The sequence below is a fragment of the Excalfactoria chinensis genome, chromosome 1 (assembly GCF_039878825.1).
Source record: "Excalfactoria chinensis isolate bCotChi1 chromosome 1, bCotChi1.hap2, whole genome shotgun sequence".
Lineage (NCBI taxonomy): Eukaryota > Metazoa > Chordata > Aves > Galliformes > Phasianidae > Excalfactoria > Excalfactoria chinensis.
In genome coordinates, this window is record NC_092825.1 from 49,148,446 (window position 1) to 49,176,056 (window position 27,611).

Here is a 27,611-nt window from a genome sequence, read left to right on the forward strand (position 1 = left end):
CACAATGGGTTTTGTTGGTGGCTCATTAGCATTCTCTTCCTCCTATCGGGGACACCAAGGGCTTGTCAGTCTGGTTTGTTCTAAGAAGATTGGAAATAGTTTCTGCTGTGGCATCTTCCCAGGGGTTGTTGTAGCAGGTCTTGAAATAAAGTGTAAAAAAAAACAACCCACCAAACAACAAAAAGCAACAATAAAACCCAACCAAACAAAGTTTACAGTTTAGTATTCAGATCCAATGTTAAACGATCGATGTTAAGCTATGATTAAAATGAAAGAAGCAGGCGGACCTGAGCTGTACGGAAGCATGCTAGAGATTGGGTATAACAAAGTGCAGGTAAGGCCCTGCACATTTCGGACATGGCTGAGGCTGCATACAGCTCCCCACTGCTTGGGCTGGACAGAAGACAGAGTAAGCACAAATGAAGCAGGATCAGCCCTAATCTGGGGAGCAAACCCAACTCTTCCAGGAAACATGGCCTTGAGCAGGCTGGGCTCTGTGCAGACACCTGAAGGAGCAATGAGGTCATGGTTGTCATCCAGGCTGGGAAGGGAGGGCTGTAGGCAGGGAAAAGGAGCATGAGGTCTGCGTGCTCTCTGGTGAATTTCCCCTCCGCCTCTCTCTCCTGTCTGTAGGACAAGCTCCCTCTCCCTTTTCCTCCCTTGGTTTAAGCATGCTGCCGTACCTCTGGGCTTTGTGGGGGAGGACCAGGGCCTGGAACAGCAGCCAAAATTTAAAATCAGGATTAGTCTGTTGACACGCACATAAATCAAACAGCCGTGCTCTCATAAATCTTCTCTGTGGGTTTTGCTGCTGTGGCAGTAGGAGCAGTGCAGCAGGCTGGGCTTCCCAGGGCTGGATTTCAGCGTTGAGACACTTGTCCTTCACCTGGGTGGCTTGTGAAGGTCACCCCAGCTCCCTCCTGTCCCCTCCGCGGCAGCCTTGCAGTGCTACAGGCTCTGGGTTTGCTGCTGGGTTATTTTTTCAGGCATGGTAGGATGAAGTATCTTCTGGGGATGTATTTTGCACAGTCAGCTGGCTGTTTCTGGGTTGTGCAGTTGGTGTGCTAAAAGCTGCACCTGTGCTCAGTGCTCATCGCTGCCAGCGCAGGGGAAGGGGCTGCTGCACAGATGTGTGCTTCTTTCTCTTGCTGTAATGTAACAGTGTGCCCTTTAAACACGGCGTGCTTGGATGCGGAGATGGAAGAGATGGACGTAGCACCCTGCTTTTCTGTGCGCTTCCATTCCCAGGTTCCAGAGCCTCTCTACCCTTTCAAAATAATGCCTTACTGCATGTGAGATTTCAGGGCTGTGCAAGTTGCAGACCCTATAGGTGGTTTTCCATCTGCCACTCCAAAAGTTGCCCAAGTATGATTAAAAACCAGTGTGATGACTCAGCGGAGCAAGGCCTGCTCTTCTGATAGAGAAGATAATAGCGGATTGTTGCAGCGAATGGGATATTTACATGAACCGCGTGGAATGTGTGTGATTGTGGGTGCTTTCTCAGACTGATGTTTCCATCTGTCTTCTGTGGTGTGTTTAAAAACTGCTTTCTCTTTTCTCCAGGGTAACCAGGAGCCAGCAGCAACTCCTGATGCAATGGTGCAGCCATTCACCACAATCCCATTTCCGCCACCCCCACAGAACGGGATTCCCACAGAGTATGGGGTGCCACACACTCAGGACTATGCAGGCCAGACCAGCGAGCACAATCTGACGCTCTATGGGAGCACGCAGCCACACGGCGAGCAGAGCACGACCACAGCCAGCACGCAGAACGGATCTCTCGCAGTAAGTGAGGAAAAGTGCAGGGCAGCAGAATGACGCCTCTGGAATAGGCAGCTGTGCAGGAGGTGGCTGCCTGTTGCTCAAGTGTGCAGCAAGTCATAGGCTTGGAAAGGAGAGAATGGCAAAAAGCCAGGGGTTCTGATGATTCATTGCTGCGTTCTCATCTTTCCCTTTCTGCATGTTCCCCTTGTAAATAAACGCCTGCAACAGTACCTGAGATCATGGTGCTTTTACCGCGATGGTGCTGTCCAAAACACAGACCTTCCTAGAAAGATTAGTTGCCTTGAGTCTCTCGGTGAATGATGATGTGACAGGGGCAAATTCTGGAAGGTTGATAGCATGAAGGATTGGAGAGAGCACGTGTGTTGTAGGTGTAATCTTGGAATACTTCTGCTTTCAGGAAGCTAACAGAGTAGAAAAGCACTTTTCTTTGACTTTCTGAAAATGGCAGGGAGCTTCAGGAGCAATGATAGGAGAAGACCTCTCAGCTACTAGGTGCCCATTTACCAAACAAACATTTCCACCTTCTTACATTTTTTTGCATTCTCCTTCCCGTGGCCTGGAACTGGCACTGGGCAACATGCTGGCAGATTATCCCAGGAAAAGCTTTATCCACCCCTTAAGCCACTTGTTAAGACTTAACTTCCTAATAAAGAGCCTTATGGTGAGAGCCTTCGGTGCTCAGGGGTGGATTTAATCTGTTAATGCTTTCAGTTTTGCTTGTAGTTGGGTGTTTGGCTCGTAGAGATTACTTTCCCCCGTGTAAGTACCGAGTGAATTTAGTGCCAGCGATGGGAAGAGCTGATAGTGCCAGCCCGAGTGTGCACGGCTCCCAGCATGGGGCCTTGCTACTTCTGCAGTGCGTACTGGTTGACAACGCCAGCTATGGCTTTGATAAGGTATCATTGAGCTTATCCTGGGAACGCCTCAGCTGGGAGAAGACGACGGTACAAACCCAGTAAAGCACATTGATAGCGTGTAAAAAGAACTTCAGAGGCCTTCCTTGGCCTAAGGCGAATGCAAATGTAGACAAGAAGAGATTGGGCTGGAAATAAAACTTAAGGCTGATGCAGGGTACAGCATGCAGAAATGCAGTTGGTCATAAAGGCATGTTGTTCGAGCCTGGAGGATCTGGGCTGCCCGTCTCCAGCAAACAGCTGGGTCGATGAGAAGAGCGGAAATGGGGAGCAAACCAAAGCGGTGCCTTTTCTCCTGTGTGCATTTGCTCTTCTCATCTTGGCCCAGAGCTTGTGAGCCTTTCTTTTATAATGGAAGCGATGCGAGCCCTGACCTTGGCTGTGGGCTCTTGCCAAACCTCTTGCTCCTCTTCCTTATTAGGAGCCGTCCCCACAGTGCTGCAGGGCCTGGCTCTGCCTCCCATCAGCCAGCGCCGGCTCCGCACAGCCCTCCGTGTGCGCCAACTGGGGATGGGGACGAGCAGCCTGTGTGTGGGAGGGAGCGTTGCTGGGAGACTGCAGGGAGAAGCTGGTGTTGCCAGGAGGGAGCGTGACTGGGAGAGGTGATCTGAGAAACAGGCAGGGTAACGTGCAGCGCTGGTTCTTGGGAGCAGGTGGGCGCATCTGGTGTGAGCACTTAACGCGGTTAAAGGTGTGCAAGCTGAGCGTGCAAAGTCAGTCTCTGTGGCCAGAAAGGAGCGAGGGTGCATCTGAGGGTGCTCAAGCCCAGAGCATCCCTGTTATTGCTATGCAGGGCAGGGAAGGCAGCTCGGCCGTGGGCATTCCCACACTTCTAATGCTCTGGGTTTTGGATTGCCTTTGTCCCTCTATCTCTCTGTACAGGAACCCTACTGGATGAATTTATTTTCATTCCGTGGGGTGCCTTGGGATGTAATTGCTTGCAACTTTTCTCCTTCTCAGTACGCTGATTAATGATGTAGGAACTAGAGGGAGGAAGGAGGCTCAGCAGTTGCTCAAGCTAAAGCATGCTGTTAAAATACAGCAGAACAGGTTGGTTGTTTCATCTTGAACATCTACAGCTACCGTCAAGCATCTTGCCTATCACACAGGCTGGTTATTGCTTGTTTGACAGACATGTCCAATCTATGTGGAATAGACTGCTATGCTTTAAGGAGCTTTCCCTTCATTTTGTTGTCTTGCTCAAATGCCAGTGCTAACTTTAACATTGCAAAAACTCGTTGTGGGTGATATACGATCCTCCCCTCCCATTATTGGGATTGACAAGCACAGCTGCTGTCATCTGTGCGAAGGCGATACCCCTGACTGAATAGCTAGCGGGTTTTTTAGCAGCTGACTGCAAGCCTGTGCTCCCATGGGATAGCTCACACATTTCCTTAGGCCAGGCAGATCAGGTCCCTCCTTGCTTTTAAGAACAAGGCTTGTAAGACTGCCCTCCTGGCAGGACAGAGTGAGATGGCAAAAAATGTGTGGATTTTTGGCTTTTCAGGATGGTAGTGTTCAGGAGAGTTGCAGAAGTAACAGAATATGAGATGACTTAAAGGTCCCTCATAGAAAGAGGAGTATCATCTGGTTGGTATTGGATTATGCAGCAGTGTGGTGGGGTCTGTATTGGGGTCCCTTACACAGTGTAGGGTTATCTTCCCATAGGAACTTGTCAGGATCTCACGAACAAGTTGGATTGAATGACTTGAGATTAGCCATGGGATCTGCTGAGTTAATGCACGGTGATGTGGAAGGCTGAGGTCAAACAGCAGCTGTGAACTGTAGTGAAAGAAACCTTGGTAGTCGAAGCCCATGCCTCCCTGTGTGCGCATCTAGGCTGAGCAAAGCTCTCAAGTGGAGGGGCTGGCTGGTTGGTGTCATCAGCAGAGGGTGAGCTTGGTTCTGGAGGCCAGAGTGTGGTGGAAAGCATTCAAAGCTCTCGGAGCAGGGGAACGGGAAAGTAATTGACACAATAGGTGGTGTAATACAAACAGCTTAATACTTTGGAACCTTTTTATTTTGGGATCAGGCTTCATCCATGGGGCTTTGTTTCTTGTCTGGCATGTTGGTCTCCTGGTCATCATCTCTGAGCATCTGTCCTTTCTCTTGATACTGTCCCAAAGCACAGCTGAAAGACCTGCCTTAAAAATAGCCCGAGGTAGCAGACCATATTTGGCCTACTCTCTCTGCCTGTTACAGCCTGTCTCTTAAACTGTTGACACTCTGCATTTCACTTTTTATAGTGCCGGGCTGCCTGGCTTCTTCCCCTTCCCCTTTCTTGGTTTACATGAATTCTCCCTGCTGGAGACACCCAGCACAGAGAGCCCCAGGGAGCGATGCTAACGAGGCCACGGCTCCTCTGGCAGCTGAGCTGATCTAAAGATTCACTGCTGTCAGAAAGGAGAGATCTGGCTCCCAGCACAAATTCCCACTCCTGTTTACCGGCTCTGGCATTCCTCACGTGAGCCACTTGAATTCACTGACCCGGCAGAAAGCTGTCCAATTCTTTGGCTGGGTTAATGAATTAGAGGGGCTCTTGGAGGAATCCAGAACATGCTGTTGTCGCAAGGTAGGCACACGGAGAGCGTGGCCAGGAGCCGAGAGCAGTTGTCAGCTCGCTGCATCTCCTGGTGCTCTACCCGCAGAGGGAAGATTAATCATCGCTGAGCTACAAAAGCTTGCTTGATAGTAAATGCATTGCACTTAATACTGTGAGCTGATTATTCAGCTCGTTTCTCTTGTTAATGTCAGAGGGAAGAATTTGTGTGTCTATATAAATTACAGAATGCAGCTGGAGCTATGGAAGTCGAGGAGTAAGTTTATGCAAATGACTTTGCACGAAAATGGCAGGTGCTGTCGCCTCGGCACTGCGTTGTCGTGAACCAATATAAAGCATTATTTAATTACAGAGCAGCGTGTCTCTCGGCTTTTCAGCTTGCCATACTGAAGCATATTTAACTCATCTGCCGCACCATAAAGGGATATAGTCTTCCAGGTTTTGTGAAGACACATCTGTGGTAGGGGACCCCTGCGTACCGTGTTCGGAAGCAAGATGGGAGGCTGCTGGGTCAGCTGGCTGTGGCCCAGGCATCCACCAAGGGTTGAGAAGGGAGGAAGCCAGCAGCATTATGGAGGTTCCTCAGTTTATTTTTATAATGCACGACTTTTTACGCTGTCGGATAGTGATAGGACAAGGTGAGAAGGCTATAAAAGGAGGTTTAGGTTAGATGTCAGGAGGAAATCTTTCACTCAGAGGGCAGTGAGGCCCTGGCCCAGAGAAGCTGTGGTGCCCCAGCCCTGGCGGTTCAAGGCCAGGTTGGATGGGGCCCAGGGTAGCCTGAGCTGATTGGTGGCATCCCTGCCCACAGCAGGGAGTGGGACTGAGTGGGCTTTGGGGTCCCTTTCAACCCGACCATTCTATGATGATGCTGTAAGGATGACTTTCCCTTGGGTATTTTTTACCTAGTCTGAGATAGAGGAAAATTTTCCTCTGTAATTATTTTTCATCACTGCAGTAATTAAAGCGTTTGCTCTTGTTAAGGTATTTCAGGTGAGAGATACGCTTAATGAGCATCCTCAGTTCTCTTTTGATACCGCCGAGCAGGTAGATGTGAGGAGGAGCGGGCTCCCAGTATGTATGTAGCTGCTGGTTGTTCAGACACCACAGATTGGAAATCGCTGTCTGGAGGTAGCAAACTCTGACATTTAACATCAGAAATTTGCTTTGAGTATGAGGCAGATTATTTTGGTTGTCAGCGCTTCCAGACTCGTGTCTAGTGGGGCAGATTTAAAAATGATTTCAAAGGAGAAATAGAGAATAAATCAGAAAATATCATTATGTGAGTGTATACAGCCGTGGTAGTGCTGTGTATCTCTCAAAGGTTAGAGGAGATCTAGAAGCAGCGCGGAGAAGGATAATAGCGATGATGAAAAGGGTGTAGCGGGTTCTTTATGAGAAGAAATGAAATCTTCACTTAGGAAAAGAGCCGATAGACGAATGAAGGGATGTGACATGGGTAGAATACTGAGTAGTAGTGAGAACTCTCCCACTTTTTTCACTTACCAGAATGCATGCAGGAAATAACCCTGTGGTGTGCGTATTTAAATTGCAAAAGAGAAAGAAAACAACAACAACAAAAAAAACAAACAACCCTCACAACTTCATGTTTTTGCCCATATAATGAAGAATCAGAGAATCAGAGAATTACTCAGGTTGGAAAAGACCTTGAAGATCATCAAGTCCAACCACAGCCTAACCATAGTACCCTAAAGAATAGTACCCTAAGAATTTACGTGTGGGACTCTTGTACATAGAATCACAGAATTGCTCAGGCTGGAAAAGGCCCTCAAGATTGTCAAGTTCAACCCTAACCTAACCATCCTACCTTAACAACCCTCTGCTACATTGTGTCCCTGAGCACCACTTCCAAATGGTTTTTAAACACATCCAGCGATGGTGACTCAACCGCCTCCCTGGGGTGCCTATTCCAGTGCTTAACAACCCTTTCTGTAAATAAGTTTTTCCTGGTATCCAACCTAAACCTCCCGTGGTGCGTTCATGGGATGCTTTGGAAGCTGAGAGTATGAATGGGTTCATTAAACTCGCAAAAACGTTTCATGGGCAAATGGGTTCATTGCCAGTGACCAGCTACAAAGAAGGCATGACCTGGCTCTGCTTGATGGAGGCTGAGAGACCTTCAGGGTGGGAGGCCAGAGGAGCACTGCTGAGCATTTGCCCCATTCCTATGTTCTTAGCCAGGTAACAACCAAAAGCAAATATACCCAAGGTTACCCTAGCTAATAGAGGCAGTCAAAAGCTCAGCAGAAGTGGTTTGGTATATGCTTAGCCATTTTTTGTAAGCGGTGGGAGCTTCTGCATCCTTCACTCAGTGCTGCCCAGGTGCAGTGTAATAAGATAGGAGAGGTTTTGCCATCCAGTGCCCAGTTCCTTGCTCATTTTTCCACCAGATCTTCTATGTGGATGTATGTTTGGTGGTGAGTGCATTCTGGTTGTTTTGACCCAGGCATTTCAATGGAAATTGCAGAGATCTTCCAGCATTTACTGCGCTCCTTCTGACAGAGGGTAGGTTGCCTTCTGCCAGCCCCAGTGTGCAGTCCCTGTCTCCACACAGTTCCTCAAGGTCTTGATCCCATCAAGGTGTTTTTGCTTTTTATGCATCCAAGACTGGTCTAGAAACAGTGGAGTGAGCACAGTCTGTCTCTCAGATGCTTACAAGCCACCCAAGTCCCCTTTTAAATATAGCTGTTAGTTACAGTTTGTATTCTGTAAATATTTTCTTTTGCAGTGATTTATGGTTTATGGTGGTTTGCAGCCTTTGGAGTGCCTGTTTCTTGAGGCAAGAAGTCAGGGGGTTGTTGTTCACTTTGCTGTGGCTTGGATTTGAGGCAGTTCCAGTTCAGAGGAAGCAAGTGGGAAGCAATGTGTGGCCTGTTGGATCAGGGACCTTTTTGCTCCTGGTGGAGTGGCCCCTTATCTGCTGGCACAGATGGATGTCTACTCCAGGCTCAGGTGCACCCACTGCTCCCCCTCCCTCCCAGAAGAAATCCTTCAGCATTGGCTTGTTTGTTCAAGCTGTTCTGGGGAGGAAAGCCTGGTTGGGAGTGTGGCTGTACAGCCATTTCCAAGCCCTGCAAGATGCTCTATTCCCCCTTTATCTGTACGTTTCCCTTTGCGGCTGCCCCTTCTTGCTTAGGGTTTCTTTACTGCCCGTGGGTGTGAGGAGGCGACATGGGGGCAAAGGGAGGGAGGAGCTGAGCGAAGCAAATACCGTGTGCGTGTTGAGCTGCGGTGCAGCTCTCGGTGACCTTGAGCAGCTCAGAGCTTGTGTGTGCAGGCGTGAATGACATTATCGCTGCATAAGTGTATGTTACCCGGACTACAGTGAGGAGGCAGCGGGGATCCGGGGCTGTTTCCAAACATGGGGTCTTTGCCCAGCTGCGTGTGCTGAGACCCAGGGAACAGCTGTCAGCTCCCTTCTGTGTCTCAAAACCTGATGTGGGGAAGGGAAGGAGTCGGGGTGAGGAGCGGGTGCTGGGTGAAATGTGATGATAAAAGCTTGGGCTCGGTCAGGGCAGCGCTTTGCCAGTCTCCATTATGTGCTGCCGGAGAACGGGCTCGGGGCCCTTCCTTTCATCTCCTTCCTAATGAATTAAGACAAGGAATAACTATAAAAGGAAGGGGGGAGGGGAAAGCAAGATCTGAGGAGACTGTTTCTTTCATTAATGTCGCAGCTGAATGTGTGGCAGTAGACAAATATATTGAGCTAATGTTTTAGTGGCAGAAAGTTCAGCTCTTACCTTGGGGCTGTGGATGCAAAGAAATGAGAGAGGTTGCAGCGTCCAGAGAGAAGAGGTATTTAATGTTAAGCTACTGCTGAAGAAATCAAGGAGATGAGAGGGCCTGCAAAAACATGTAGCCAGAAAGGTAAGGTTGGGCTGAGGTCCCCATCCCTTCTCTTGTTTCTCCAATTTAAAGCCTTTGACTTGTACACATCTCACATGCTGGAAAAGTGACTCCTGTGTGACAGCAGCACACTGCCATATGTGGGAACAGCTGTGAGTGTTTTTGAGCAGGCCGCTGTACGTGATAGATTGCACCCTTGGTAAGAAAAGAGTTCTGCCCTCTGCTTATAAACAAATGGCTGGGAGAAGAGTTCAGGCAACCTCCCGGCTCCCTCTCTTCTGGCAGCAGCAGGACCAGTCCTATCCCATCTATATTTCAATTTAGGGTCTAACATGGTTTTGTTGTCATCATTCAGAGCCTCTGTCTTTTCCGATTCCCAGTGCAGAAGGTACAGTGTTGAAGCATGAGAATGTTTGCCCACTTGCCAATTCTATGCATGACTTGGGATGTGGTGAATTGCTCTACCAAGACTCCAATACGTGCTTGAAAATGGGTCAGAAAGAGTTACCTTACAGCAGGAGCATCAGTGATTCTGGGGGAGTTGTTTTGGAGCGCTCACTCCAACACGGGCATTGTGTGCAGTGGTGATGAATGGGCTACCCCTGTGCTTTGTCCTGCTTGGACAGACTTACCCCGAGGAGCAAAGGACTCTGATGGAGTAATAAAAATAAAACCACCAAATAGCATGGTGTGATTTAATCACAAGCCAGCTGCATTGATTCTTCCCCCAGGGTACGCTCTGTGTTTGAAGATGCATTTTGTCACAGGGGTAAGGGTAGGAGAAGAGTTGGGATTTGAAGAGGAGATGACTACTTTTTAGATACAGTCAAATAGAGGTTTCTGAGGTTGTTCTTGAAAATCTGATATCTGAGTAGTGGAGGGGTTGAGCCTTGGCCAAATAAAAATTCTTCATCCTGCTTTGGCTTCTCCCGAGATTCACATGGCTCTGGGGAGTAGAGATAATTGCAGGGCAGTATCTCTGTTCCTCCTATCACAGCTTAATTTATATTAATCAGATCAAACGTGTTTTACGCTGTCCTACTAAAACAATATGGAAAGCTGCCACTGCTTTGCTCAGCACAAGAGCCTGGTGCTTAACCATTAGCTTGTTTTTGTCAGCCCGTTACAACCACTGTACAAGTTCAAGGTCATATCTGTCAGGGACGTTTCTGGCCAGAAGAAGCTCTCTTAATGTTGCCAGTATAGTTTATCTGTGGAAAGATAAGGGTTTTTTTTGTCCCAAATATCCCCAAGTGTTGTATATGAGGTGACATGCAGGGCAGTCTAGTGTGCCCAGACAGTGGTTGGGGATCCAGTGCGGGCAACTCTCCACACGCTTTTCTTTTTCGTAGACAAACATATATTTAGAGAGAGAGGAGAGGGAAAAGAAGGAGAGGCATTCGCCAAAGCAACCCCCTACTTCTTAATTGTGAGTTTGAAGGCTTGACGGTGCCTTAAAATGGCTTACAATTACGCAGTCTTTGCTTTCTCACAGAGCTTCTTTTCACTTGGTGTATTGAGGAGAAAGTCAGGTTGGCACCTAAAGAAATGAAAGGACATTTTGAAGTGCATCATACAAGTGTCAGAGCATTAGTCCCACGGGGCTGTGGCAAGCAATAGGAGATGGGAGTGAGGTGGGTGGATGCTCTTTGAATACCTTTACCCATCCCTGCTTGCTCTTGCACAGGGATGGAACAATATAACTGGCTGTGTTATGGTCTGCTCTGTTCTGTGGCTTTGAGTGTTCGCTGATGTGCTTTTGACAGAAGTGCAAAATCCCCATCATTTTCTCATCACTGCATTTTGCAGAGGGTCTGTCCCTTGCCTGTTGAGTACTTTGCTCAGATGCTGCTGCCTTTTGCTCTGAGCCCAGCACAAGCGGCTGAACTTCTCTTCCTTGCTTCTTTTCTGTGGAGCCATTAGGTCTCCTGGCACACGTGTACCTCCTTGCTGTATGTTCTCTGTGCACAAGTAGTGAGATCCCACCCTTGTCCTGGCTTTGCTGTACCAGTTGGTGCTTGGGAGCCCGGACCCAATTCCTTTATTTTAGTTGTATAGCTGGCAGCGGAAAGTAGCATTTGGAGGTCTTTATAAATCCAGCAGTGCTAATGACTGTTTCCTGTCCCTGGGATGGCTTTTAAATGTACTAGAAAAGTTAATCAAAGACATCCGTAAGCTGTTGATACGTGGCTTTTACCATTTAATTATAGACCTTCGTTTGGGGGTGGTGTCTCTCTGAAGGGAGCTTGACGGAGCAGATGCCATTTTGCCTGGAGATGCATTTCTGGTATTGGCCCAGTGAAGAGCTGCCACTTCAGCTGTGGGATTTTGATGATTGCAGGAACATCCTGCCACATGAGATTAGAGCGGCGGTGCTACCTCCCAGCTTCAGGATACGGAAGATCCGCCTCTTCATTAGAGCTTTCATATGGTGGCAGCTGAAGTGAGGAAGAGCAGGGGAAAAGAGAAGTGATTTAAGAAAACCAAAGGCAAATCTACTAAGCTAAAAGGTGATACGAGGGGAAGGAAGATGAGATCTCATTACGGTTTAGTTGTGGAAAAGGAAGGGAATTGCAACAAATCAATGGTTAAGCATTGCTGGCTTTATCAAAGTAATCGTCAAGTACTCAGATACTGCAGTCACAAATAGAGTACTAATACATAAAAAGAGATGGATGAAACACATTGAAGTAATTTGTATGGTTTCTATTCACGCACACACTTGTGTCTTTCTGATTTCAGCAGACAGAAGGAGGGGCGCAGACAGATGGACAGCAATCACAGACACAGAGCAGTGAGAACACCGAGAGCAAATCCACTCCAAAACGACTTCATGTGTCTAACATTCCCTTCCGCTTTCGAGATCCTGACCTTCGACAGATGTTTGGGGTAAGTTTACTAAAGCCCTTCAAAGCACAGCAGATTCTCCTTCAGCACAGGCAGAATATACAGTGCTGCCTTATGTTCTCTGGGGAAACCTTTCTTTTGACCCTATCCCAGTTTACTGAGCACCCTCTAAAGTTGTTGCAGGGTTAGGGCAATTAGTAGCATTTGGTTGGTACACATGAAAACTCTGTGCATATACAGATGTTAATTATAAGCTAATAATAGGCTTGAGAGGGATAATACAAACAATACAACAAAACTTCAACTTATTTCCCAGTGAAGACTAGGATTAAACATTGACTTAATATATCCCTCACAAAGCACTGTTTTTCAGTTGCTTAGGAACTTGTTGAAATATTTATGTCTTTCCTTGTGATGCACTTTCTATGATGAAAAATTACTGCATGGAACTGGCCAACTAGTAATTGCATATGGAAAAGCTAGTGCAAGTCAGCTGGTATTTTGAGTTGGGTATGATATACATTTTGTTTCTTTTGATGGAATACTTTGTCTCCCCTAATCTTCATGTGCTATTCATCTTCTCAGTTTATAAGCTCTTTGGGGAAGAGTTAGTTTACGTGAATATAGCTGGTGGCTTTTTCCATGTGGACCCAGATGAGCTGGGTGCCTCATGACCCAACGCTGAGGTGAAGTTGGCTATATATCATCATTGGGAATCTCTGACTTGTTGGTATGATGGTAGCGTTCTTGGTTGATGATGTGTTTCAGAGTCTTTAGAAATACTTCTTTATAAAGGTAACAGGCCTAGCATGTTGCTGCCTATTTAAGATGCAGTGCAGAGCACTCAAGTCAGGAAAGAACAAAGCTAAGGTTGCCTTACCGTGCTGCTTTGAGTGTGTGTCCTTGATCCCAAGCATGTAGCCAGCTATTCCTTCAAATTCTGCACTATTCTGCAGTTTCAGCTATTGCATCTCTTTAGATATCTGTATATGTGCATGCGCCTGTGTGCACTGTCAAAGAGAGAGTAGTGTTACAGTATTTTAAGTGTGTCAGATTGACATTTGAATTAAAGTTTAAACTTGCACATGAAAAAGGGGTTAACTGGAACTATTGATTCATTGCTTGGACAATAGAAAGCATGCAGAAATACTAAAACTACCACTGATGGTCTTCAGCAGGAGCCTTAAGTTGCTGTATATTGTGAGACGCATTTGGGTTTTGTTCTTGACATTTTTTTTTTATTTTAGTTTTTTATTATTATTACTTTGTGTTTTTATTTTCTTTAGCTGTAAGAAGCTATTTTGTGCCTGAAACCAAATTGAGGAGTTGTGAAAATGCCAGGGGGGCAGGGCTGCTATTCAGAGGGACCTCAGCAGGTCTTCAGACACCTTCCATCCTGGGAGGTGTTTGACTTGGCTGGATACAGCCCAGCCAAACTGATCTCATTAGACCTGCTCTGAGCAGGTGTTGAACTAAATGACCTCTGGAAATAGGTCCCAGTTGAAATTACAACTCTCTGATTCTATCGCTAGAGGCCTGGATTGGCATTCCTTCTTGTTCATGCATTAGATTGCTGCACTTTTGACATCTGTGAGAATGTTTTCAGGGTGAAACTCATCTCCTGGCAATCTGCGATTGCTGAGTCTTCAGTTGCCTGCTCTGCTTGTGTTTTTTAGCTTGCTTTTTGCTGTATCAGAGCTGTGCAGTCGGCATTTCCGTCCGGTTTGGATAAACTGGTTGCTGAAATCACAGCCAGTTCTTGGACCACCTGCTACAGTCTGTATTTAGCACACCCTGCTCTATGCTGCTGCTTCTCCCTTCTCCTGGGAGCTGTATCACTTACATAAACTGTTCTGTGTTTGTGCTGCCCCTTCCCTTGGGCCTGGTGCTTGGCTCAAGACTGGTTGCTTTCATCCACATTCGCACTGATACTTTCCTCACTGTACTCGTGGCATGGGGACAGGAATGAAATGGAAATGGCAAGAACATCCCTGTCTCGGTGACTCTCACCTCTCATGTCTGCTTTGGAGATGTAGAGACGCAGGAGATAAGATTGAACTGATGTTCTGGTATGGAGCGTGTAGAAAAGATGGCTGCTGCACTAAGGTTTCTTGTCTTTTTTGGGGACCCGGATGTTGCCACTTGTGCACTTCCTAATCCCTTCTGTGCACTGTGTGAGTTTCTGTTGCTCCCCAAGTCATCTGATTTTGGTTTACTTTTTGTCTGAATGTCACCTGTAGTTCCAGCATGGTGTTGTGATTTTGACTCAGGTAAATGGTGTATTCCCTCTAAAACCTTTTTGCTAGTTCTCCTGGCACTGTGTTTTCTGAGAATTATGCATACCAAACCACCATCCATCTTTGGAGGCATTGAAAAAAAACTGCTCTTTTCCTGTAAGGAAAAACTTTATTGCTTTGCCAAAGAAATAATCAGTGCTTCTTGCAGCTCTTGCTTCTTCTCCGTGGTGCTTCTCTCAGCAAGTTTAGAGCCTCAAGCAAGAGAGAATTTCTGTCTGAATCCCCGTTGCTCCTATTTCTCTTCCAGGATCAGGATGCTTTCCCCTGGGTGACTCACTGAAACCAACCCTTTCTCCTACAGGGGACTCATGGTTGTCTGAATCTTCAGCTGTGGCTGCCTATAACCCCCATCTTCTCCCTCTCCCTTCTGTGTGTCAGGTCACATCTCTTCAACGTCATATCTGAGAGACTCAAAATCCTTGCCTGAAGTGGTTTTCCCAAGCTACTGTACAATGAGAGAAATTGGGTAGACAGCAAGGCAGCAGAGGAGGAGGAAATTAATGTGATGGTGGGGAATAGGAGGAAAGAAGTCCCCTGAGGACTCAACAGCATGCGAGAGAGGTCAGCCCAGTCCTGAGGCACAAAACATTAGCTGATGCCTTCATCCCCAGTCCTGAGTAGAGGTGGACTTCAGATGTGTTGTTGTGTGTGTGATTAAGTGGAGATTACATAATGCTGTCCAAACCATTGCCATTTGGGAGAGCTGCAGACATAAGGATTTCCTGACAAATTCAAGTTCTTTGGGTTTCAAGTCGTCTCTCTCCTGTCACGTGTTTCTGACAGGTCCCCGAAATATCCTCTGCGATGGAACAAACATTTCCTTAAGTATATGCTTCTTATAGGCTGGCAAATAAAATAGGCTGCTTAGAGCAGGTAATATTTACCTGACATTTTGTGATGCCAATGGAAAGACTTCAAGAAAGCTTCTAGAAAGAACAGGTCATTTTTAATGCACACAGTTCTGCACCCAGTGTGGAATAAATCAATAGTTGACCTTGTTCTAGGAGATAAAGAAGAGTTAATAGCTGATCTGAAATCCCACGGTTGCCTAGGTACCAGTGATTGTTATTTGTCTGTATTTACTTTGTGCAAATAGAATATGGCATCAGTCAGTAATGCAAGGAGCCTTAGAAGAGTCTGTTTCTTAGTTTAAACAATTGGGGAAGGTGCTTTTAAAAGGGGGAAGCGTTAATGGAAGCTGTAAAGTATTCAGCAAAATCATCCTGATGGCCAAGAAGGCGTGATTCTGCGGTCACGGAAAGTGTGGTACCATAAAGCAATCTGCACATCACACAGGGAGGATGAAGAGAAAGAACAAAATAAATAGCAATGAATGTAATTACTTAAGCAAAGAATTAGGTGGGAAAGAAAATGCGCTACATCTCTGGGCTACTGGTGACGTAATTTCAAAGGAGAAAGTGTCATTTATTTACATGCAAAGAACAAAGGCCTAATAGGGCGTAGGGCAAGTATAAAATTAGTATTTAAAAATTGAAAAACCAAATATTTGCATAGTACTTGCTGCGTTTGTGATGTAATAGGAAGTATTTTTACCGTATCCGGTTTTGTATATAATTTATAATGAGGGAGGATGAGATAGTGCTTGCTAATATTTATTAGAAATCAAGCAACAACCAAAAGGCCAAGCGAGCATTAAGCAGATAGATAAGGTGTGCCCAAGGACAACAGCCAAATCAGTGAACTCTTTTATTCATTAATATTAATTTTTAACTAGTTTGTGTAAGCTTGGGAAATTGGAGAGGGCTGAATTCAGTATTTGGAACAAAATAAGGGGGTGATTTGGAAAGCTACACGCTAATTATATGAGTGTTGATGCAATGTAAAAATGACTTTGGGAAGTTCTAAAAAAGCATTAGAATCTGAAGGAGGAGTTTACTGTCATTCAGTGCGACTTTCTGTAAGGTAATGCATCTTTCTAACGCATTTTGTCACTTTTGACAAGACTATTCAAAACATTACTGAGATAGTCGAATATCGCTTAAGCAGTTGGATTAATTAGCATGACCTGTTTTTATTTAAAACAAGACTGTAGAAGAAAACATGTCAGAGAGGTTAAAAAGTCCTTAATGGTAGATCATGTAAAGTCATGCTTACTGGGGAGACATCAATGATCAGGAGTGCTTCTAGTGTAGGTTTCCCCAAGGATCCTTTTCAGTCTTGATCTTACTCAGTATCTTTTACATGTGTACGTGTAAAAACTTGAGGTGAAGGAAGATTAGATTGCTGTTAGAGAATGACTTGAAACGAATGGTCAACTGATAAATGCAATAAGAAATCCAGCATGACTGTGTTAGATGCAGTTTAGTACGAGGTACTGTGTGTTTGGGTATGAGCTCTGCCTGTGGGATAGAAGGTTGTAGTTGGAAAATGCTGATTTGGGAGAGAACTGGTGATGGCTGAAGATAACTGCTTCAGTAATGCAAAAGGCACTATTGGGTTGAAGGAGGGATGTGATCTTGCTCATGTTCAAAGCTGAAAAGACTGCGTAATTTTGTTGGCTTCTGAGTTCAGTGTAGGATCATAAAAATAACTTTTAAGATGAATGCCTTTTGAGGTGCGTAAGGTGTTGGGTTCATTTCTTCAGCTTCAACCTCAAAAAGAGGTTGGAAGATGACTAGGTTGTGCTGTACAGGAGCTTACACATGGATGATACCTACTTATAGAGCTTTTAGATCTTATTTGCAGCCATAACAAGATTTTCCAGCAGGAAGCTAGGAGTTATCACAATTAACCTTGAAATAGAAGGATAAGTTCGTAGACAGGCTGATAGAAACAATGGAGCAGCTTACTGGGGAGTGAAGGAGCTGCTGTCAGTGCTAAAAACAAGCTAGCCCATATTTTTAAAATGTTCTTATCTAGTTTTTGAGGGTCGTTCTGCAACTTGTGTGTGAAAGGTCTCTGACACAGTGGTAGTCTCCTTAATTGCTAGTGGGCTGCTCCCTTCCTTAATGGACTATGTAAGCAGAAGAAAATCTCATGTTTCCATCAGCGCGTTCCCAATCCTTTCAGCTTTGTGCTGTGATAGTGTCTGTGACCGTACCTCGTCAATGATACCTTCAATCCTTCCTTCTTTGGCTTCAAGAAGCAGTTTGTCTCCCAGTATAAAACTGACTGAGATAATGTGGTCAGCTCTGATGACCTTCAGAGTCTCCTGGGGAAGATGAAGGCTGGGCTGGATTGCTGAAAGAGAAATATCCATCTGCTCATTGGCTAAATCACAAATTTCCTCTGCAAACGAAAGCAAAGTGGATTGTTTTGGTGGTTCAGGGAGGCATTTGTGTACTAAATCCTACTTACCTGTAGTAGAAGCAACAGCACAAGTAGTCAGGAGTGATTTTTCTCAGAATTTGCCTTGGTCAAATGCTCTCAAGTGCTCACAAATCTTCTCCTGTTATTAGAAATGAGAGGAAAAAAAGATCATAAGATAAAAATAAGGAACATGTTGATGATGACTGTAGGTGAAGGTGGGATAGCAGTGTAAAGAGTGTGAAATCTCAGGCTCTGGCTTCATATGGCATTGCTTTTTTCTTTTTAGTGCAACATTTTGCCTAGCTTTTGTCATAGCTTCTTCCCGTAGGTTGTTAATTGCTTCTGTTGAGGGAACCTCATCAGCCCAGCCCAGGTGATAAAGGAAGCTTTATGTGATCCAAACAACTCAACTCTGGGAGCTCTGTAATGGATATTCTTGGAAGGTTTTGCAACCTGAAAGTCTCGGCTTCTTGGCACTCTTTGTTTCCTAAAATAAATCAATGGATATGATTTCTCATCTAACTTTCTTCTGGTGTCAAGAGTGCAAAACACCTCTATGTGCCTATGCTTTCAAGCTGAAAGGTTGATGGTAGGGCTTTCTACCAGTAAATGGATTTGAATCCACAAGTAATTAATGATACACAACTGTTGACAATGTCAGAAAACTACTCATTAGGTATCAAGGTAGGCAAATAATACGATGGAGCAAGAATAATAGAAAAGGTCTGGAAAGGAACTTGTCTGCTTTTTGATTAGATTGAACATTCAAAGGAGGAAATTTATCTTTCGGGTATTGAGATCGTTTCCTAGCTCTTCCTGTGGCAAGGTAGCACCAGGCCTTTGCTTCTGCTGATTGATCTAACCGAGTAGTGTTAGAAGGGCTGTTCATCCTGATGTTTCACCAATGCAGTTCCTGGAGTCACCTTCTGTGACTGAATGGTGGTGCGCTCAGCCCTGCTTGAGCATCGTGCTCTGTCTGAATGGCCACACTGGGGATCACAGCACTCCTCTACAGAAGTATGTGTGCCACAACAGCTGTCATGAGTTGGACTGTCTCATAAGGGTTTTACAAGTCCTCTCTAACCCATCTTGGAGTCTCTGCTGCTTCTGTGGGTGCAGTTCCAGATGCAGATGTTCTCAGCTGAAAGGCATCCCATCAAGTCGGGAGCTGGAGCAAGGGCACTCACTACAGCAGGGGCCCCTCCTGCATGCAAAATCCTCTTGCTTGTGCACCTCAGGCTTGAGGACCTGAAATTATTTCCTGCATAAGCAATTGGTTTCTTGGTGATGTTGAATTTCTAGTGGAATTTAGATTCTCACTGAAAATGGACTGTTGGATATCTTGTGGGTTTAGGTACTTTACTGCACTCATCTCTCAGTGAATTGCATAGCTGCTTGGGCATGGAAAATTCTGTTGTAGCAGTAGGAGGTTGTCAGATAGTGGCTTGCATTACCTTTTGATTGTTCCATAACTTACAGAGAATTCACCTTATAATCCCTCTTGCTGGCTTCTGTAGGGTTAAGTTATTTGTCTGGCACGTTTTGGATCTGGTTTCTGAAAGCTCTAGACAGGCAGTGGAGGTAGGGCCAGCTGGAACAGAGCCTGCAGGAGGGGCCCTACCAAACTGTCAGTGCCTTGGAAGGCAAAAGCTCTTTGGTGCCAGATCTCTCAAATTTATTATATGTAATGTACTTATGGCCTCTGCTGGAAAAATCTGCTGCCTTTGTGTCATCTGGGTAGAAAGAAACACACAGCATGCATGCTTCTCCTTTCACAATGCCCTTGCTCCTATGAGGTGCATCAACTTCAAGCAAGAAAATTGGGTTGTGTTCATGGCTGCTGTCTGTTAATACCTGTTAAAAATGTAATCTCCAGCAGCCCTTGCTGCCATTGCAGAAAAGATGATTCTAATTTACCTGCTTTCCTGAAAAACAACTGAACACACGTACAAGATCGCTTCAGGGAATGGAGGACTAAGGCACAGCAAGATTCTGAGACACCTATGCCATAGCATAATTGAAAGCGTGCGTGTACATACATACACACCTGCCACATGATTGAGATATGTACGTGTTATGGTTGTACATATATATCTCACACACAGGCAGTTCATGGAGAAGGCTTCTTGTGTGACCTGATGTGTAGCAGGATGATGTGCTGGTCTCTCAGTCGCATAGTAAGCTGCTGAAGTCATGATGAAGAATGTTTGAGATGTGCAGTTCTAATACGCTTTCTTTAGAAGCTTGTGCTCTGAATTTTTTTTCCACTGCTGCTTTGCTGGGTTGTAAATAGACATTCATGGTAATAATTGAGTGAAAGAATCGAGTATGTGAGCACAGTGATTCATGCCTTCAAGGTCAGAGATTAGAGGGTTAGTCCCCATCACGGGTGACACGAACACGGGTCTTGTTGTATTTGGCTCGAGCCACTGTCTGCTGTAAAACACAAACATGCCTGTATACGTGACTTTAAAAAATGAGTGCAGGGGCATTTGGTGTTGATCATTGTTTTTAGATGGCCCGGCTTATCTGTACAGAATTTGGAACCTTTTGCAAGGGAGCTCTTAAAACTTCCATTGTTTGCAGTCGGTTGTTGACATTGGTAGGGGAAGCACCATTGGAAAACAAAGTGCCTTTTTATGTTCCACTCAATTAGATTCAGCTTTGAAGGAGATATAAAGTGCTAAAATGAACTAGTTCTTTTTTATCCTGCTTTCATTCTCCAGGAAAATCCTGGCACACAACCAAAAAATGAAACCCTCCACTCCTGGATCTACTGTAACCATTGCAGCACTAAGGACAAGAGCTGTGATGTTTGGAGCTGCCAGAGCAGCTGTAGCAGAGTCTTGGATAGCCCAGCACACGTCCTACTGCCTTGTAGCCACACTGCTTTCTTCCAAGGAATTTCACAGAGCACAGAGCCTTTCCAGCAAGTCTCAGTATAGCAGTTAGCTGCTGTTGTCCATGCTAGTTTTTTCCCTCTTGCTTCATCAAACATAACTTACGTGGAAAAGTGGTGAGGTGGCCGTAGCCCTCTGTAGGCTTCAAGCGTGTACCTGCTGCAGCAGCAGCAGACTTTGACTGTCTTAATTGTCACCTGGGAAACAACATGTATATTTTCATCTTCAGGGTAGGGATTCAGCCCTCCATCGCTCTCAGAGCTGGGTCGGACCACTTACATTCAGCATTACCTCCAGCTTTCTGCCAGTCCTGAGGAATTAAACACACAAGACAAAGTTTCCCGTTGGTGTGGAAACTCTGAGCGGTGAGCTTGGCCAAATGGGGCTGGCAAGCAGCTCTGGCAGCAATACCCGAGTATCCAGGCCCAGCTGGGTGTGGAGAAAGGGGAAGATGGCAAAGCATAATTGTGCACCAGAAGCTGCACAGTTTGTTCTCTTTTAAGATGACTCTAATGAAGAAGGAACCGGTGATTTTTTGATGGCTCTGAAGTTTCTGAAAATAATTTTGCCATTTGCATTTATCAAGAGCCTGCCTGTTTCAGCATGTGTGGCAAGGCTAGACAGCTGAGCTGATCTGGCAGGGACGGATCTCACTCTTGGGCTGAGCATTCAACTCTCTGTTCTCTCTTGCTTCTCAAAGCCTTACGCTCCCATGACCCTTTGAATCAGTTCAGACCAGTAAACCGTCAAAAATGTGTTACTCGTTGCATTTGTTGGGCTACTCTTTTGTGGAATTGGTGAGCTGTATCAGTTGATATATGAGTGAGAATGAGAACTAGGGCCAGCTCTTGGAAGCTGGTGGGCCCGGGCAGGAAAGATGAAGGAGCAGGAGCAGCACTTTGGCAGCCGTAAGCTGTCAAATTGGTTCAGCCTGTCTTGTAACTACATTGAAACACTTGTAGTTTATCAGGAAAGCAGTCGTGACTGATTTCTTTCATGGCGGTGCCCAAGTAACAAAGACAACAAAAAGCAATCAATGGCTAATCTCCTTTATAGACAAGCCCACACCAAGCATGGGATAGAAATAGAAAATGTATTTCAGCTGTGATTGGCACAGCAGTGGTCAAAAGAGGATCCAGCATGGATCAAGCCTGGCTGTCTGGGATGTTGAGGCTTAAAGGAAGATGCAGTCGCTGCTCACGTTTACGTTAACATTATTCAAACTTTGTGTAATGTAAGATATTATGCATTCAATTGTTCTGGAGATGAATAGAAGATCAAGTATTGTCCTTGCACAATGGAACAGTAAAAACAACATCTGTGATCCAGCATTTGTAAAAAGAATACAACTATCTCCTTTTTAAGAATGGAAGATGGAAGCAGACAGAAACTATAGCTAAAATTGTTGGAAGAGTTTCATTTGCATAAAGACGATTGAAGGGACTTAATAGCTTTTTACTGCTTTACATATCCAAAGCTTCTCTTTAGTCATCATGGCTTACTGTTGCAAATGTTCCACGTCTGCAAATCTGGACACAGATCTCTCAAGCAGGGCACTCAGAAAATAAGCATTATACCCACTTGACTCAATATGGAAATGTTGATTTAAAAAAACAAATTGACAAATATCACTTCGCACTGTGGCCAAGCTGAAGGATGCTGGTGCCTAGAGGTGGTGGTCATTATCTTTCCTAATTGTGGAACCATCCTTTCTTTTGTTGTCTGTTCCTTCATTTCCTACAGTGTTTAAACCTTCTGCAGGTGATGAGATGGAAAACTGTGATGTTGAAAGCTTTTGTAAAGAAAAGAGTAGGAAAAATGCTTAGATTCTAGAGACGTACGTTGCTTTGAAACCAATTATGACTCTTCCATATGTACCTGAGAATGAGATCTTGGGCCTGTCTTTATGGAGAACAAACCTACCCTTTGGAAATACAGCATTTCTAGTGGAGTATTATGGGGCTCTGTTGGAGTAGTCATGTCTCACAAATAGTTAACTGGTTTGAATCTGACCAGCTCCATAACAGCACTGAAGTATTTTACCAGCTAAAGGATGTGATCAGTATATGGTTTCACAGTGTGGAAGCCTTTCTAACTTGTAGTTCTTGTTGTCCTCAGTTTTGATCTGTGCAGGGACCAGCTGGAATCCCTAAAACTCTTCTCAAGATCTTTCTTCAGGCTTTTTTGAGAAAAAAAAACCACCTTGAGTATGTGCCCAAGAGGGTCTGCATGACATAAGCTGAAAGAATTCGGTTGCATCACTGCAGTTTTATGCCTTTGTGTATATGCTAGAGATGGAAATATTCTTACCTCCCTTCTTATGTTTAGCCAGCCCCAAAACGTTACCTGAATTGGATTGCCAAAAATAAACCTTTTCTTCCCCTTGTCTCTTTGCAGCAATTTGGCAAAATCCTTGACGTAGAGATAATCTTTAATGAGCGCGGCTCCAAGGTAAGTCCTGTTTCTGTACTCGCTTCTCATGTTTTGATTGCACAGAATAAAAGGCAGTTCATTGCCTAGAGAATATACTCTGTAGAGATCAGCAGGAATTAGTGTGATGGGGGAAGGGAAAAGCTATTCTGGGGACTGTCTCCTGTTCCCTCTGACTCCAGACTCTGAGCACAGTCATTTCTGGGCAGCATGTACGAATGCTCCTAGATGCCCCCATCTGTAATAAGGGATCAGGTTCCCAGCCCTTCAAACAAACAGGGAGTCACTTGAGCCTTCATAACAACCCCTACTCATTGCCCTAGCAGTGGGTGCCCTGTGGGGAAGGCAGTGTAAATTCAATGTCATGTGAAGGGAGCTGGCAAAGAATATATATATATATATGTATATAATAATAATGAAGAAATAAAGGCTAACAGCCCTGCTCCCCTGAAGCCACATCTTCATTGCATTAAAATATTCCCCTAGAATAACTGTAATATCTAACATGTGGAAGGATCTTGTTTATTCTCCTTTACAGACTTGCTCAGTGTTTCTGAGAAATTGACCTTTCGCATTTGAGATATTTGATGCTTAATAAAAGCATCCTCATTCCCCTCGCCCTGCCCCTGTGGACCTCTCCCCATTGAATTTGCACTTGCACACCTATCTTCCTCCTTAAAATGTGTTAAGAGGGAGGTTTTGTTGAGAGCCAGTGGTAATTTATTTCTCTGAAAATGAGATTTTAGATGTTGCTCAGGTCAGTTGCAGAGAGATTCAGTGCTCTTTGTCCTAATTGGCAGTTGGTTCTCATCGTGTAACCAGTGTCACCACAATGACAAATTGATGTGATTCTCTCTCTGCCCAGGAGGTTCAGCACTGGAATAGCAGGGAGTTTTGCAGGTCAGGAGCAAGGTGCATTGCCAAAGCTCTATGGGGGAAGCTTGCACAGTGCATGTCTATACTCTGCTTGACTTAATCAATGCTAAGATTCCCATTTTCAATTAAAACAAAACTTCCCTACTCCCCACGTACACGTGTGTGCACATGTGTGCATGCACACAAGAGATTTTGAAGTTGCAATCCAGCTAAGCAGTTCCAGTTTAGAGTTTGTTATGTCTGTCTCCTGGATTTGAGGTTCACTATCTTAAGGTGGCCTCTTTGCTTTAACGTACCTTCTGAGGTCTGTTCATGTTCAGAGCCCTCTGCAAATTCAGCCCGTGTTCCTCAAGATGCATTCTGAAATTCTTCAGTCTCTGTGTTATCTGGAAACCAGCAAGCAGTTGATCTGTATACAAAACAAATGAGATTCGGCTCTTTCCCTTTCCACGCTTAGTTTGTGCTTAAAACTCCACCACCAAACATGGTATTTCTTATTTCTTTTTGTTGTTCTAATAAAGCAGTCTGGAAGAGTAAATGCCTTTATGGCTTAGTTAGAGAGCTTTACTTCCCTTTGGGGATAAAAATCTATACGCTTTACCAAAACAATCAGCTATGCTGAGTTTGTAAATATTTATTCTGCTCTCTGCTGTTCTGATATTTATAGGCCAGGACCGTCTGCGAATTAGTCTCAATTTTAGTCATTTCTATTTGGCTTTGGGAATAGCCTCTGGCCTCTATCAAAATCCCTATATATATATATATATAATATATATTTTTTCTTTTGGATGTAAGTGCAAAAGAAAGAACGAAAATAACTGGCCTGACAAAGTGGTGAGCTCTATCCCTCATCTTCCTCTGCCTGTGCTTTCCAGCACATTGTTTTCTTCTCCGCACCTGAACTTCACTCTTGTTCTTCTATCCATACATCCTATATTAAACACCCACTGCTGCCCTTTTCCTTCTAGGCAACACTAACATTGGAGGCTTTCTGTGAAGGCTTGATTTATGACCATGAAAGCTGTTTGCTTCTGCAATTGTTAAAGATCAAGGCTTCTGGTTTTCAGTTAAAACAGAAATCGTTGCTGAAGAGTTCCTTGACCAATTTTATCCCGAGCCCGTAATAAACATATGAAAAAATAAAGCGATCCAAAGAGTTGTTCTTCCAGTTAATGACCACGCAGTTTTCTACTGCTTTTTTTGGTCATCTTACAGCAAAAAGCAGTTGCAGAACTGATAGCCAATATGAGGAATGGGGCAGAATCTGAACAGAATGAGAAAACACCCAAAGAATAATTTTGTGGTACCCCTGCATCCTTCTCAAGCTAAAATAATCAGTGTTTTTAAATAACGTGAGATTATTCCTGCTTAGCATGAAAATGGGAGGCCCCAGTGTTTGAGTGGGGTGTAGCTGCACGAAGCACCTGGTATTCACATAATAATGGAAAAAACAATAGCCTGGTGATCTGATGGTGAAGCAAAGGAAACGGATCTTTCTGGAGACCACTCACTCACTCTTGGGTTCTTCCTCCACCTTAGGAAAAAACAAAATCGGAATGCATTTTCCTGCCCTGTGGTTTCCATTCTAATCTAATGATATGAAACCTCTCTCTCTTCTTCTTCTCCTCCTCCTCTCTTTTGGGAAACCGAAAGCAGATGCTCCTGTTGCCTGCCTTGTGCTGTGTTCTCAATGCTCCCTCCCCTTCCCTGGGTTCCTAAGGGTGTAGAGTTTTGTGTATATGTTTTGTTGATATTTAAAAGGTACAGGCAAATCCCAAACTGCCCACCCAGGCTACGATGAGCAGCGCTTTGACCCTGGGCCTGCTCCAGTGGTGGCAGGCAGGAGGGCCTGGAGGAGAGCTGCAGTGGGTAATCTGCCTTTTGAATCCATCTGAGATGACCAGGCAGTGTTCTTGTGTTGTGCCTGAGGGAACCGTACCAGACAGACTGTGTGTTCAGGGTCTCTGTGCATTTAAGTTCAGAAGAGCAGTGTGTGTACATCACAGCCACCTCATGCCTCAGGTTCTCCTGCTTGGCTTAGGACGTGTTATTTGTTGTATTTCCGTATCATGGCAGACTAAGAGGCAGCTAATAATTAGTTTTGCTGATTCTCCTCTGAAACCAACGTGAATGATTGCTCCCTAACTCGATTTCTGCCTGGATTCAACAAATTTAGTAGGATTATGTGGGTAGACTTCACACTGATGCTGCTCGGCTACATGTGGAAACAAGATACAAACTTGAAACATCCCTTGAATCCCATTTAGTTTATTCTGTAGCTTGTATGACAGAATGACATTAGTCTTCCCTCAGTTTACGTATTACTTTTTGCTTGCTTCCAGGAAGCTATCAGTTTGCTCCAGTTGTCCTGTATGCCTTCACAATCCTAGTCTGACCCATATAAATAAATGCCTAGAAATAGCACTCTGTTCATGGTTGCAGTTTGCCATGCGCTTCACTGAACCGTGAGTAAAACACCTCCTGAGCAAGCTGAGGGGTAGGATTCCCACACCTCTTGTTGTGGAGTTGTATCATGTAGGTGCATATTTTGGCACTGTTGTGCTGAACTGAACAAACGGACGTATTTGCAGAATTAATGCAGTCTGCCTGAGCAGCACTTAAAACGAGAAGCCTATGACATTCATAAAGCTGCAGGGGAGGGCAGTCCCAGCTCTCTGCTCGATGCTGTCTGCCCGGTGGCATTCTGAGATGTGCCCTCAGTGACAGATACCAAGGGCACATAAGCACACAGCAAAGCTTTGGCTGAAGGAGGGGCATGTTTTAGGTTTCTGTATGGTAAGAGTTTGTGTTAGTGCAGACTGAAAGCCTAGGATTTCAGGACAGGGCAAGTCTTTCCCCTACTATTAACCAGTTGGGAAGCCCAAGTCTGTGAAATGAAGAGTGGTCTCTGAATTCTTGTTTAGGAGTCAAGTGTCAAAGTGCGGTATTATCTCCAATAATTGTATAGATGCTTAGATCTGGTCTTCCCAAGGGAAACGCAGGTGTTGGGTGGGTGAAAATCCATAAATACATCTGTACTAACTAGAAACTCGTGCAGAAAGCTGTATATAGAATTGCAAAATCTTTGCTTGCAGTTAACTGCAGGCTAAGATAAGAACAGTTAGGTTTTAATAGCTCTGCCTAAAAGATTGGATGTTTGCATGCGTGCTTATTTCATTGAGTGAAGTAGATGCTTTGAGTTAGCCACTGCAGTTCTGGACTTAGTTTCCACCCAAGGAAATAAATACGCTTTCTTGTTACAGAGGTAACAAGAGGTATTTTCATTTTAATTCTATTTTTAACAAGATTTTTTATCATTTTTGTTCAGATGTCAGTTGAGCTAGAAATTCAGATGTTATTAACTGAGAGGTTTAAATACGAGTCGATGTCAGCCAGTGTCACTTTCTTAGGTCAGCAGATCTCTTTATAATAATGGTGGCTTGAAAGGAGATGTGACCTTTGTCCCTTAGTCACAGTTTGCTCAAGTGCAATGTAACGCCACGGCTACCTTCAACTCCATGACAGTAAATGAATGAGTTACTACTGTGAACTGGTTTACTTAAATTTGAGTAATTAAGGTTGAAGTTGATTGGGCAGGGAGTTGCTAAATTAGCCAAATTGTGGGGGGATGGATTTAAAAATCATAATAAAAAAATGATCTGGGAGAGGGAGAGTTTAATATTAAGCCAGCAGAAGATAAGCTCTCATTTCTCTCCTTTTTAGCTAGGTTCACTGGGTGTAGTGCAGGTAGACGGTCAGGGCCTTGAATTTCAAGACATGCTCAGGACTCATATGGGGATCTGGAAGGGCTGCTGAAATGATGGCAGCTTTGGTTTACGCTGGTTCCCTCACCAGTTTGAAG

General features: G+C 44.8%; 1 protein-coding gene across 19 annotated transcripts in view; it reads left to right on the plus strand.

The window, feature by feature from the left end:
• RBFOX2 (RNA binding fox-1 homolog 2) overlaps positions 1–27,611 on the plus strand; it is a 155,768-nt gene that overhangs the window by 101,507 nt on the left and 26,650 nt on the right. For 14 of the 19 annotated variants that reach the window (XM_072326448.1, XM_072326452.1, XM_072326450.1 and 11 more), the window contains 3 exons: positions 1,564–1,788; positions 11,872–12,018; positions 22,841–22,894. In XM_072326448.1, the coding sequence (XP_072182549.1) occupies positions 1,564–1,788; positions 11,872–12,018; positions 22,841–22,894 (426 nt within the window). The remainder of the gene's footprint in view (positions 1–1,563; positions 1,789–11,871; positions 12,019–22,840; positions 22,895–27,611) is intronic. The other 5 variants (XM_072326449.1, XM_072326451.1, XM_072326468.1 and 2 more) reach the window with 1 other exon arrangement.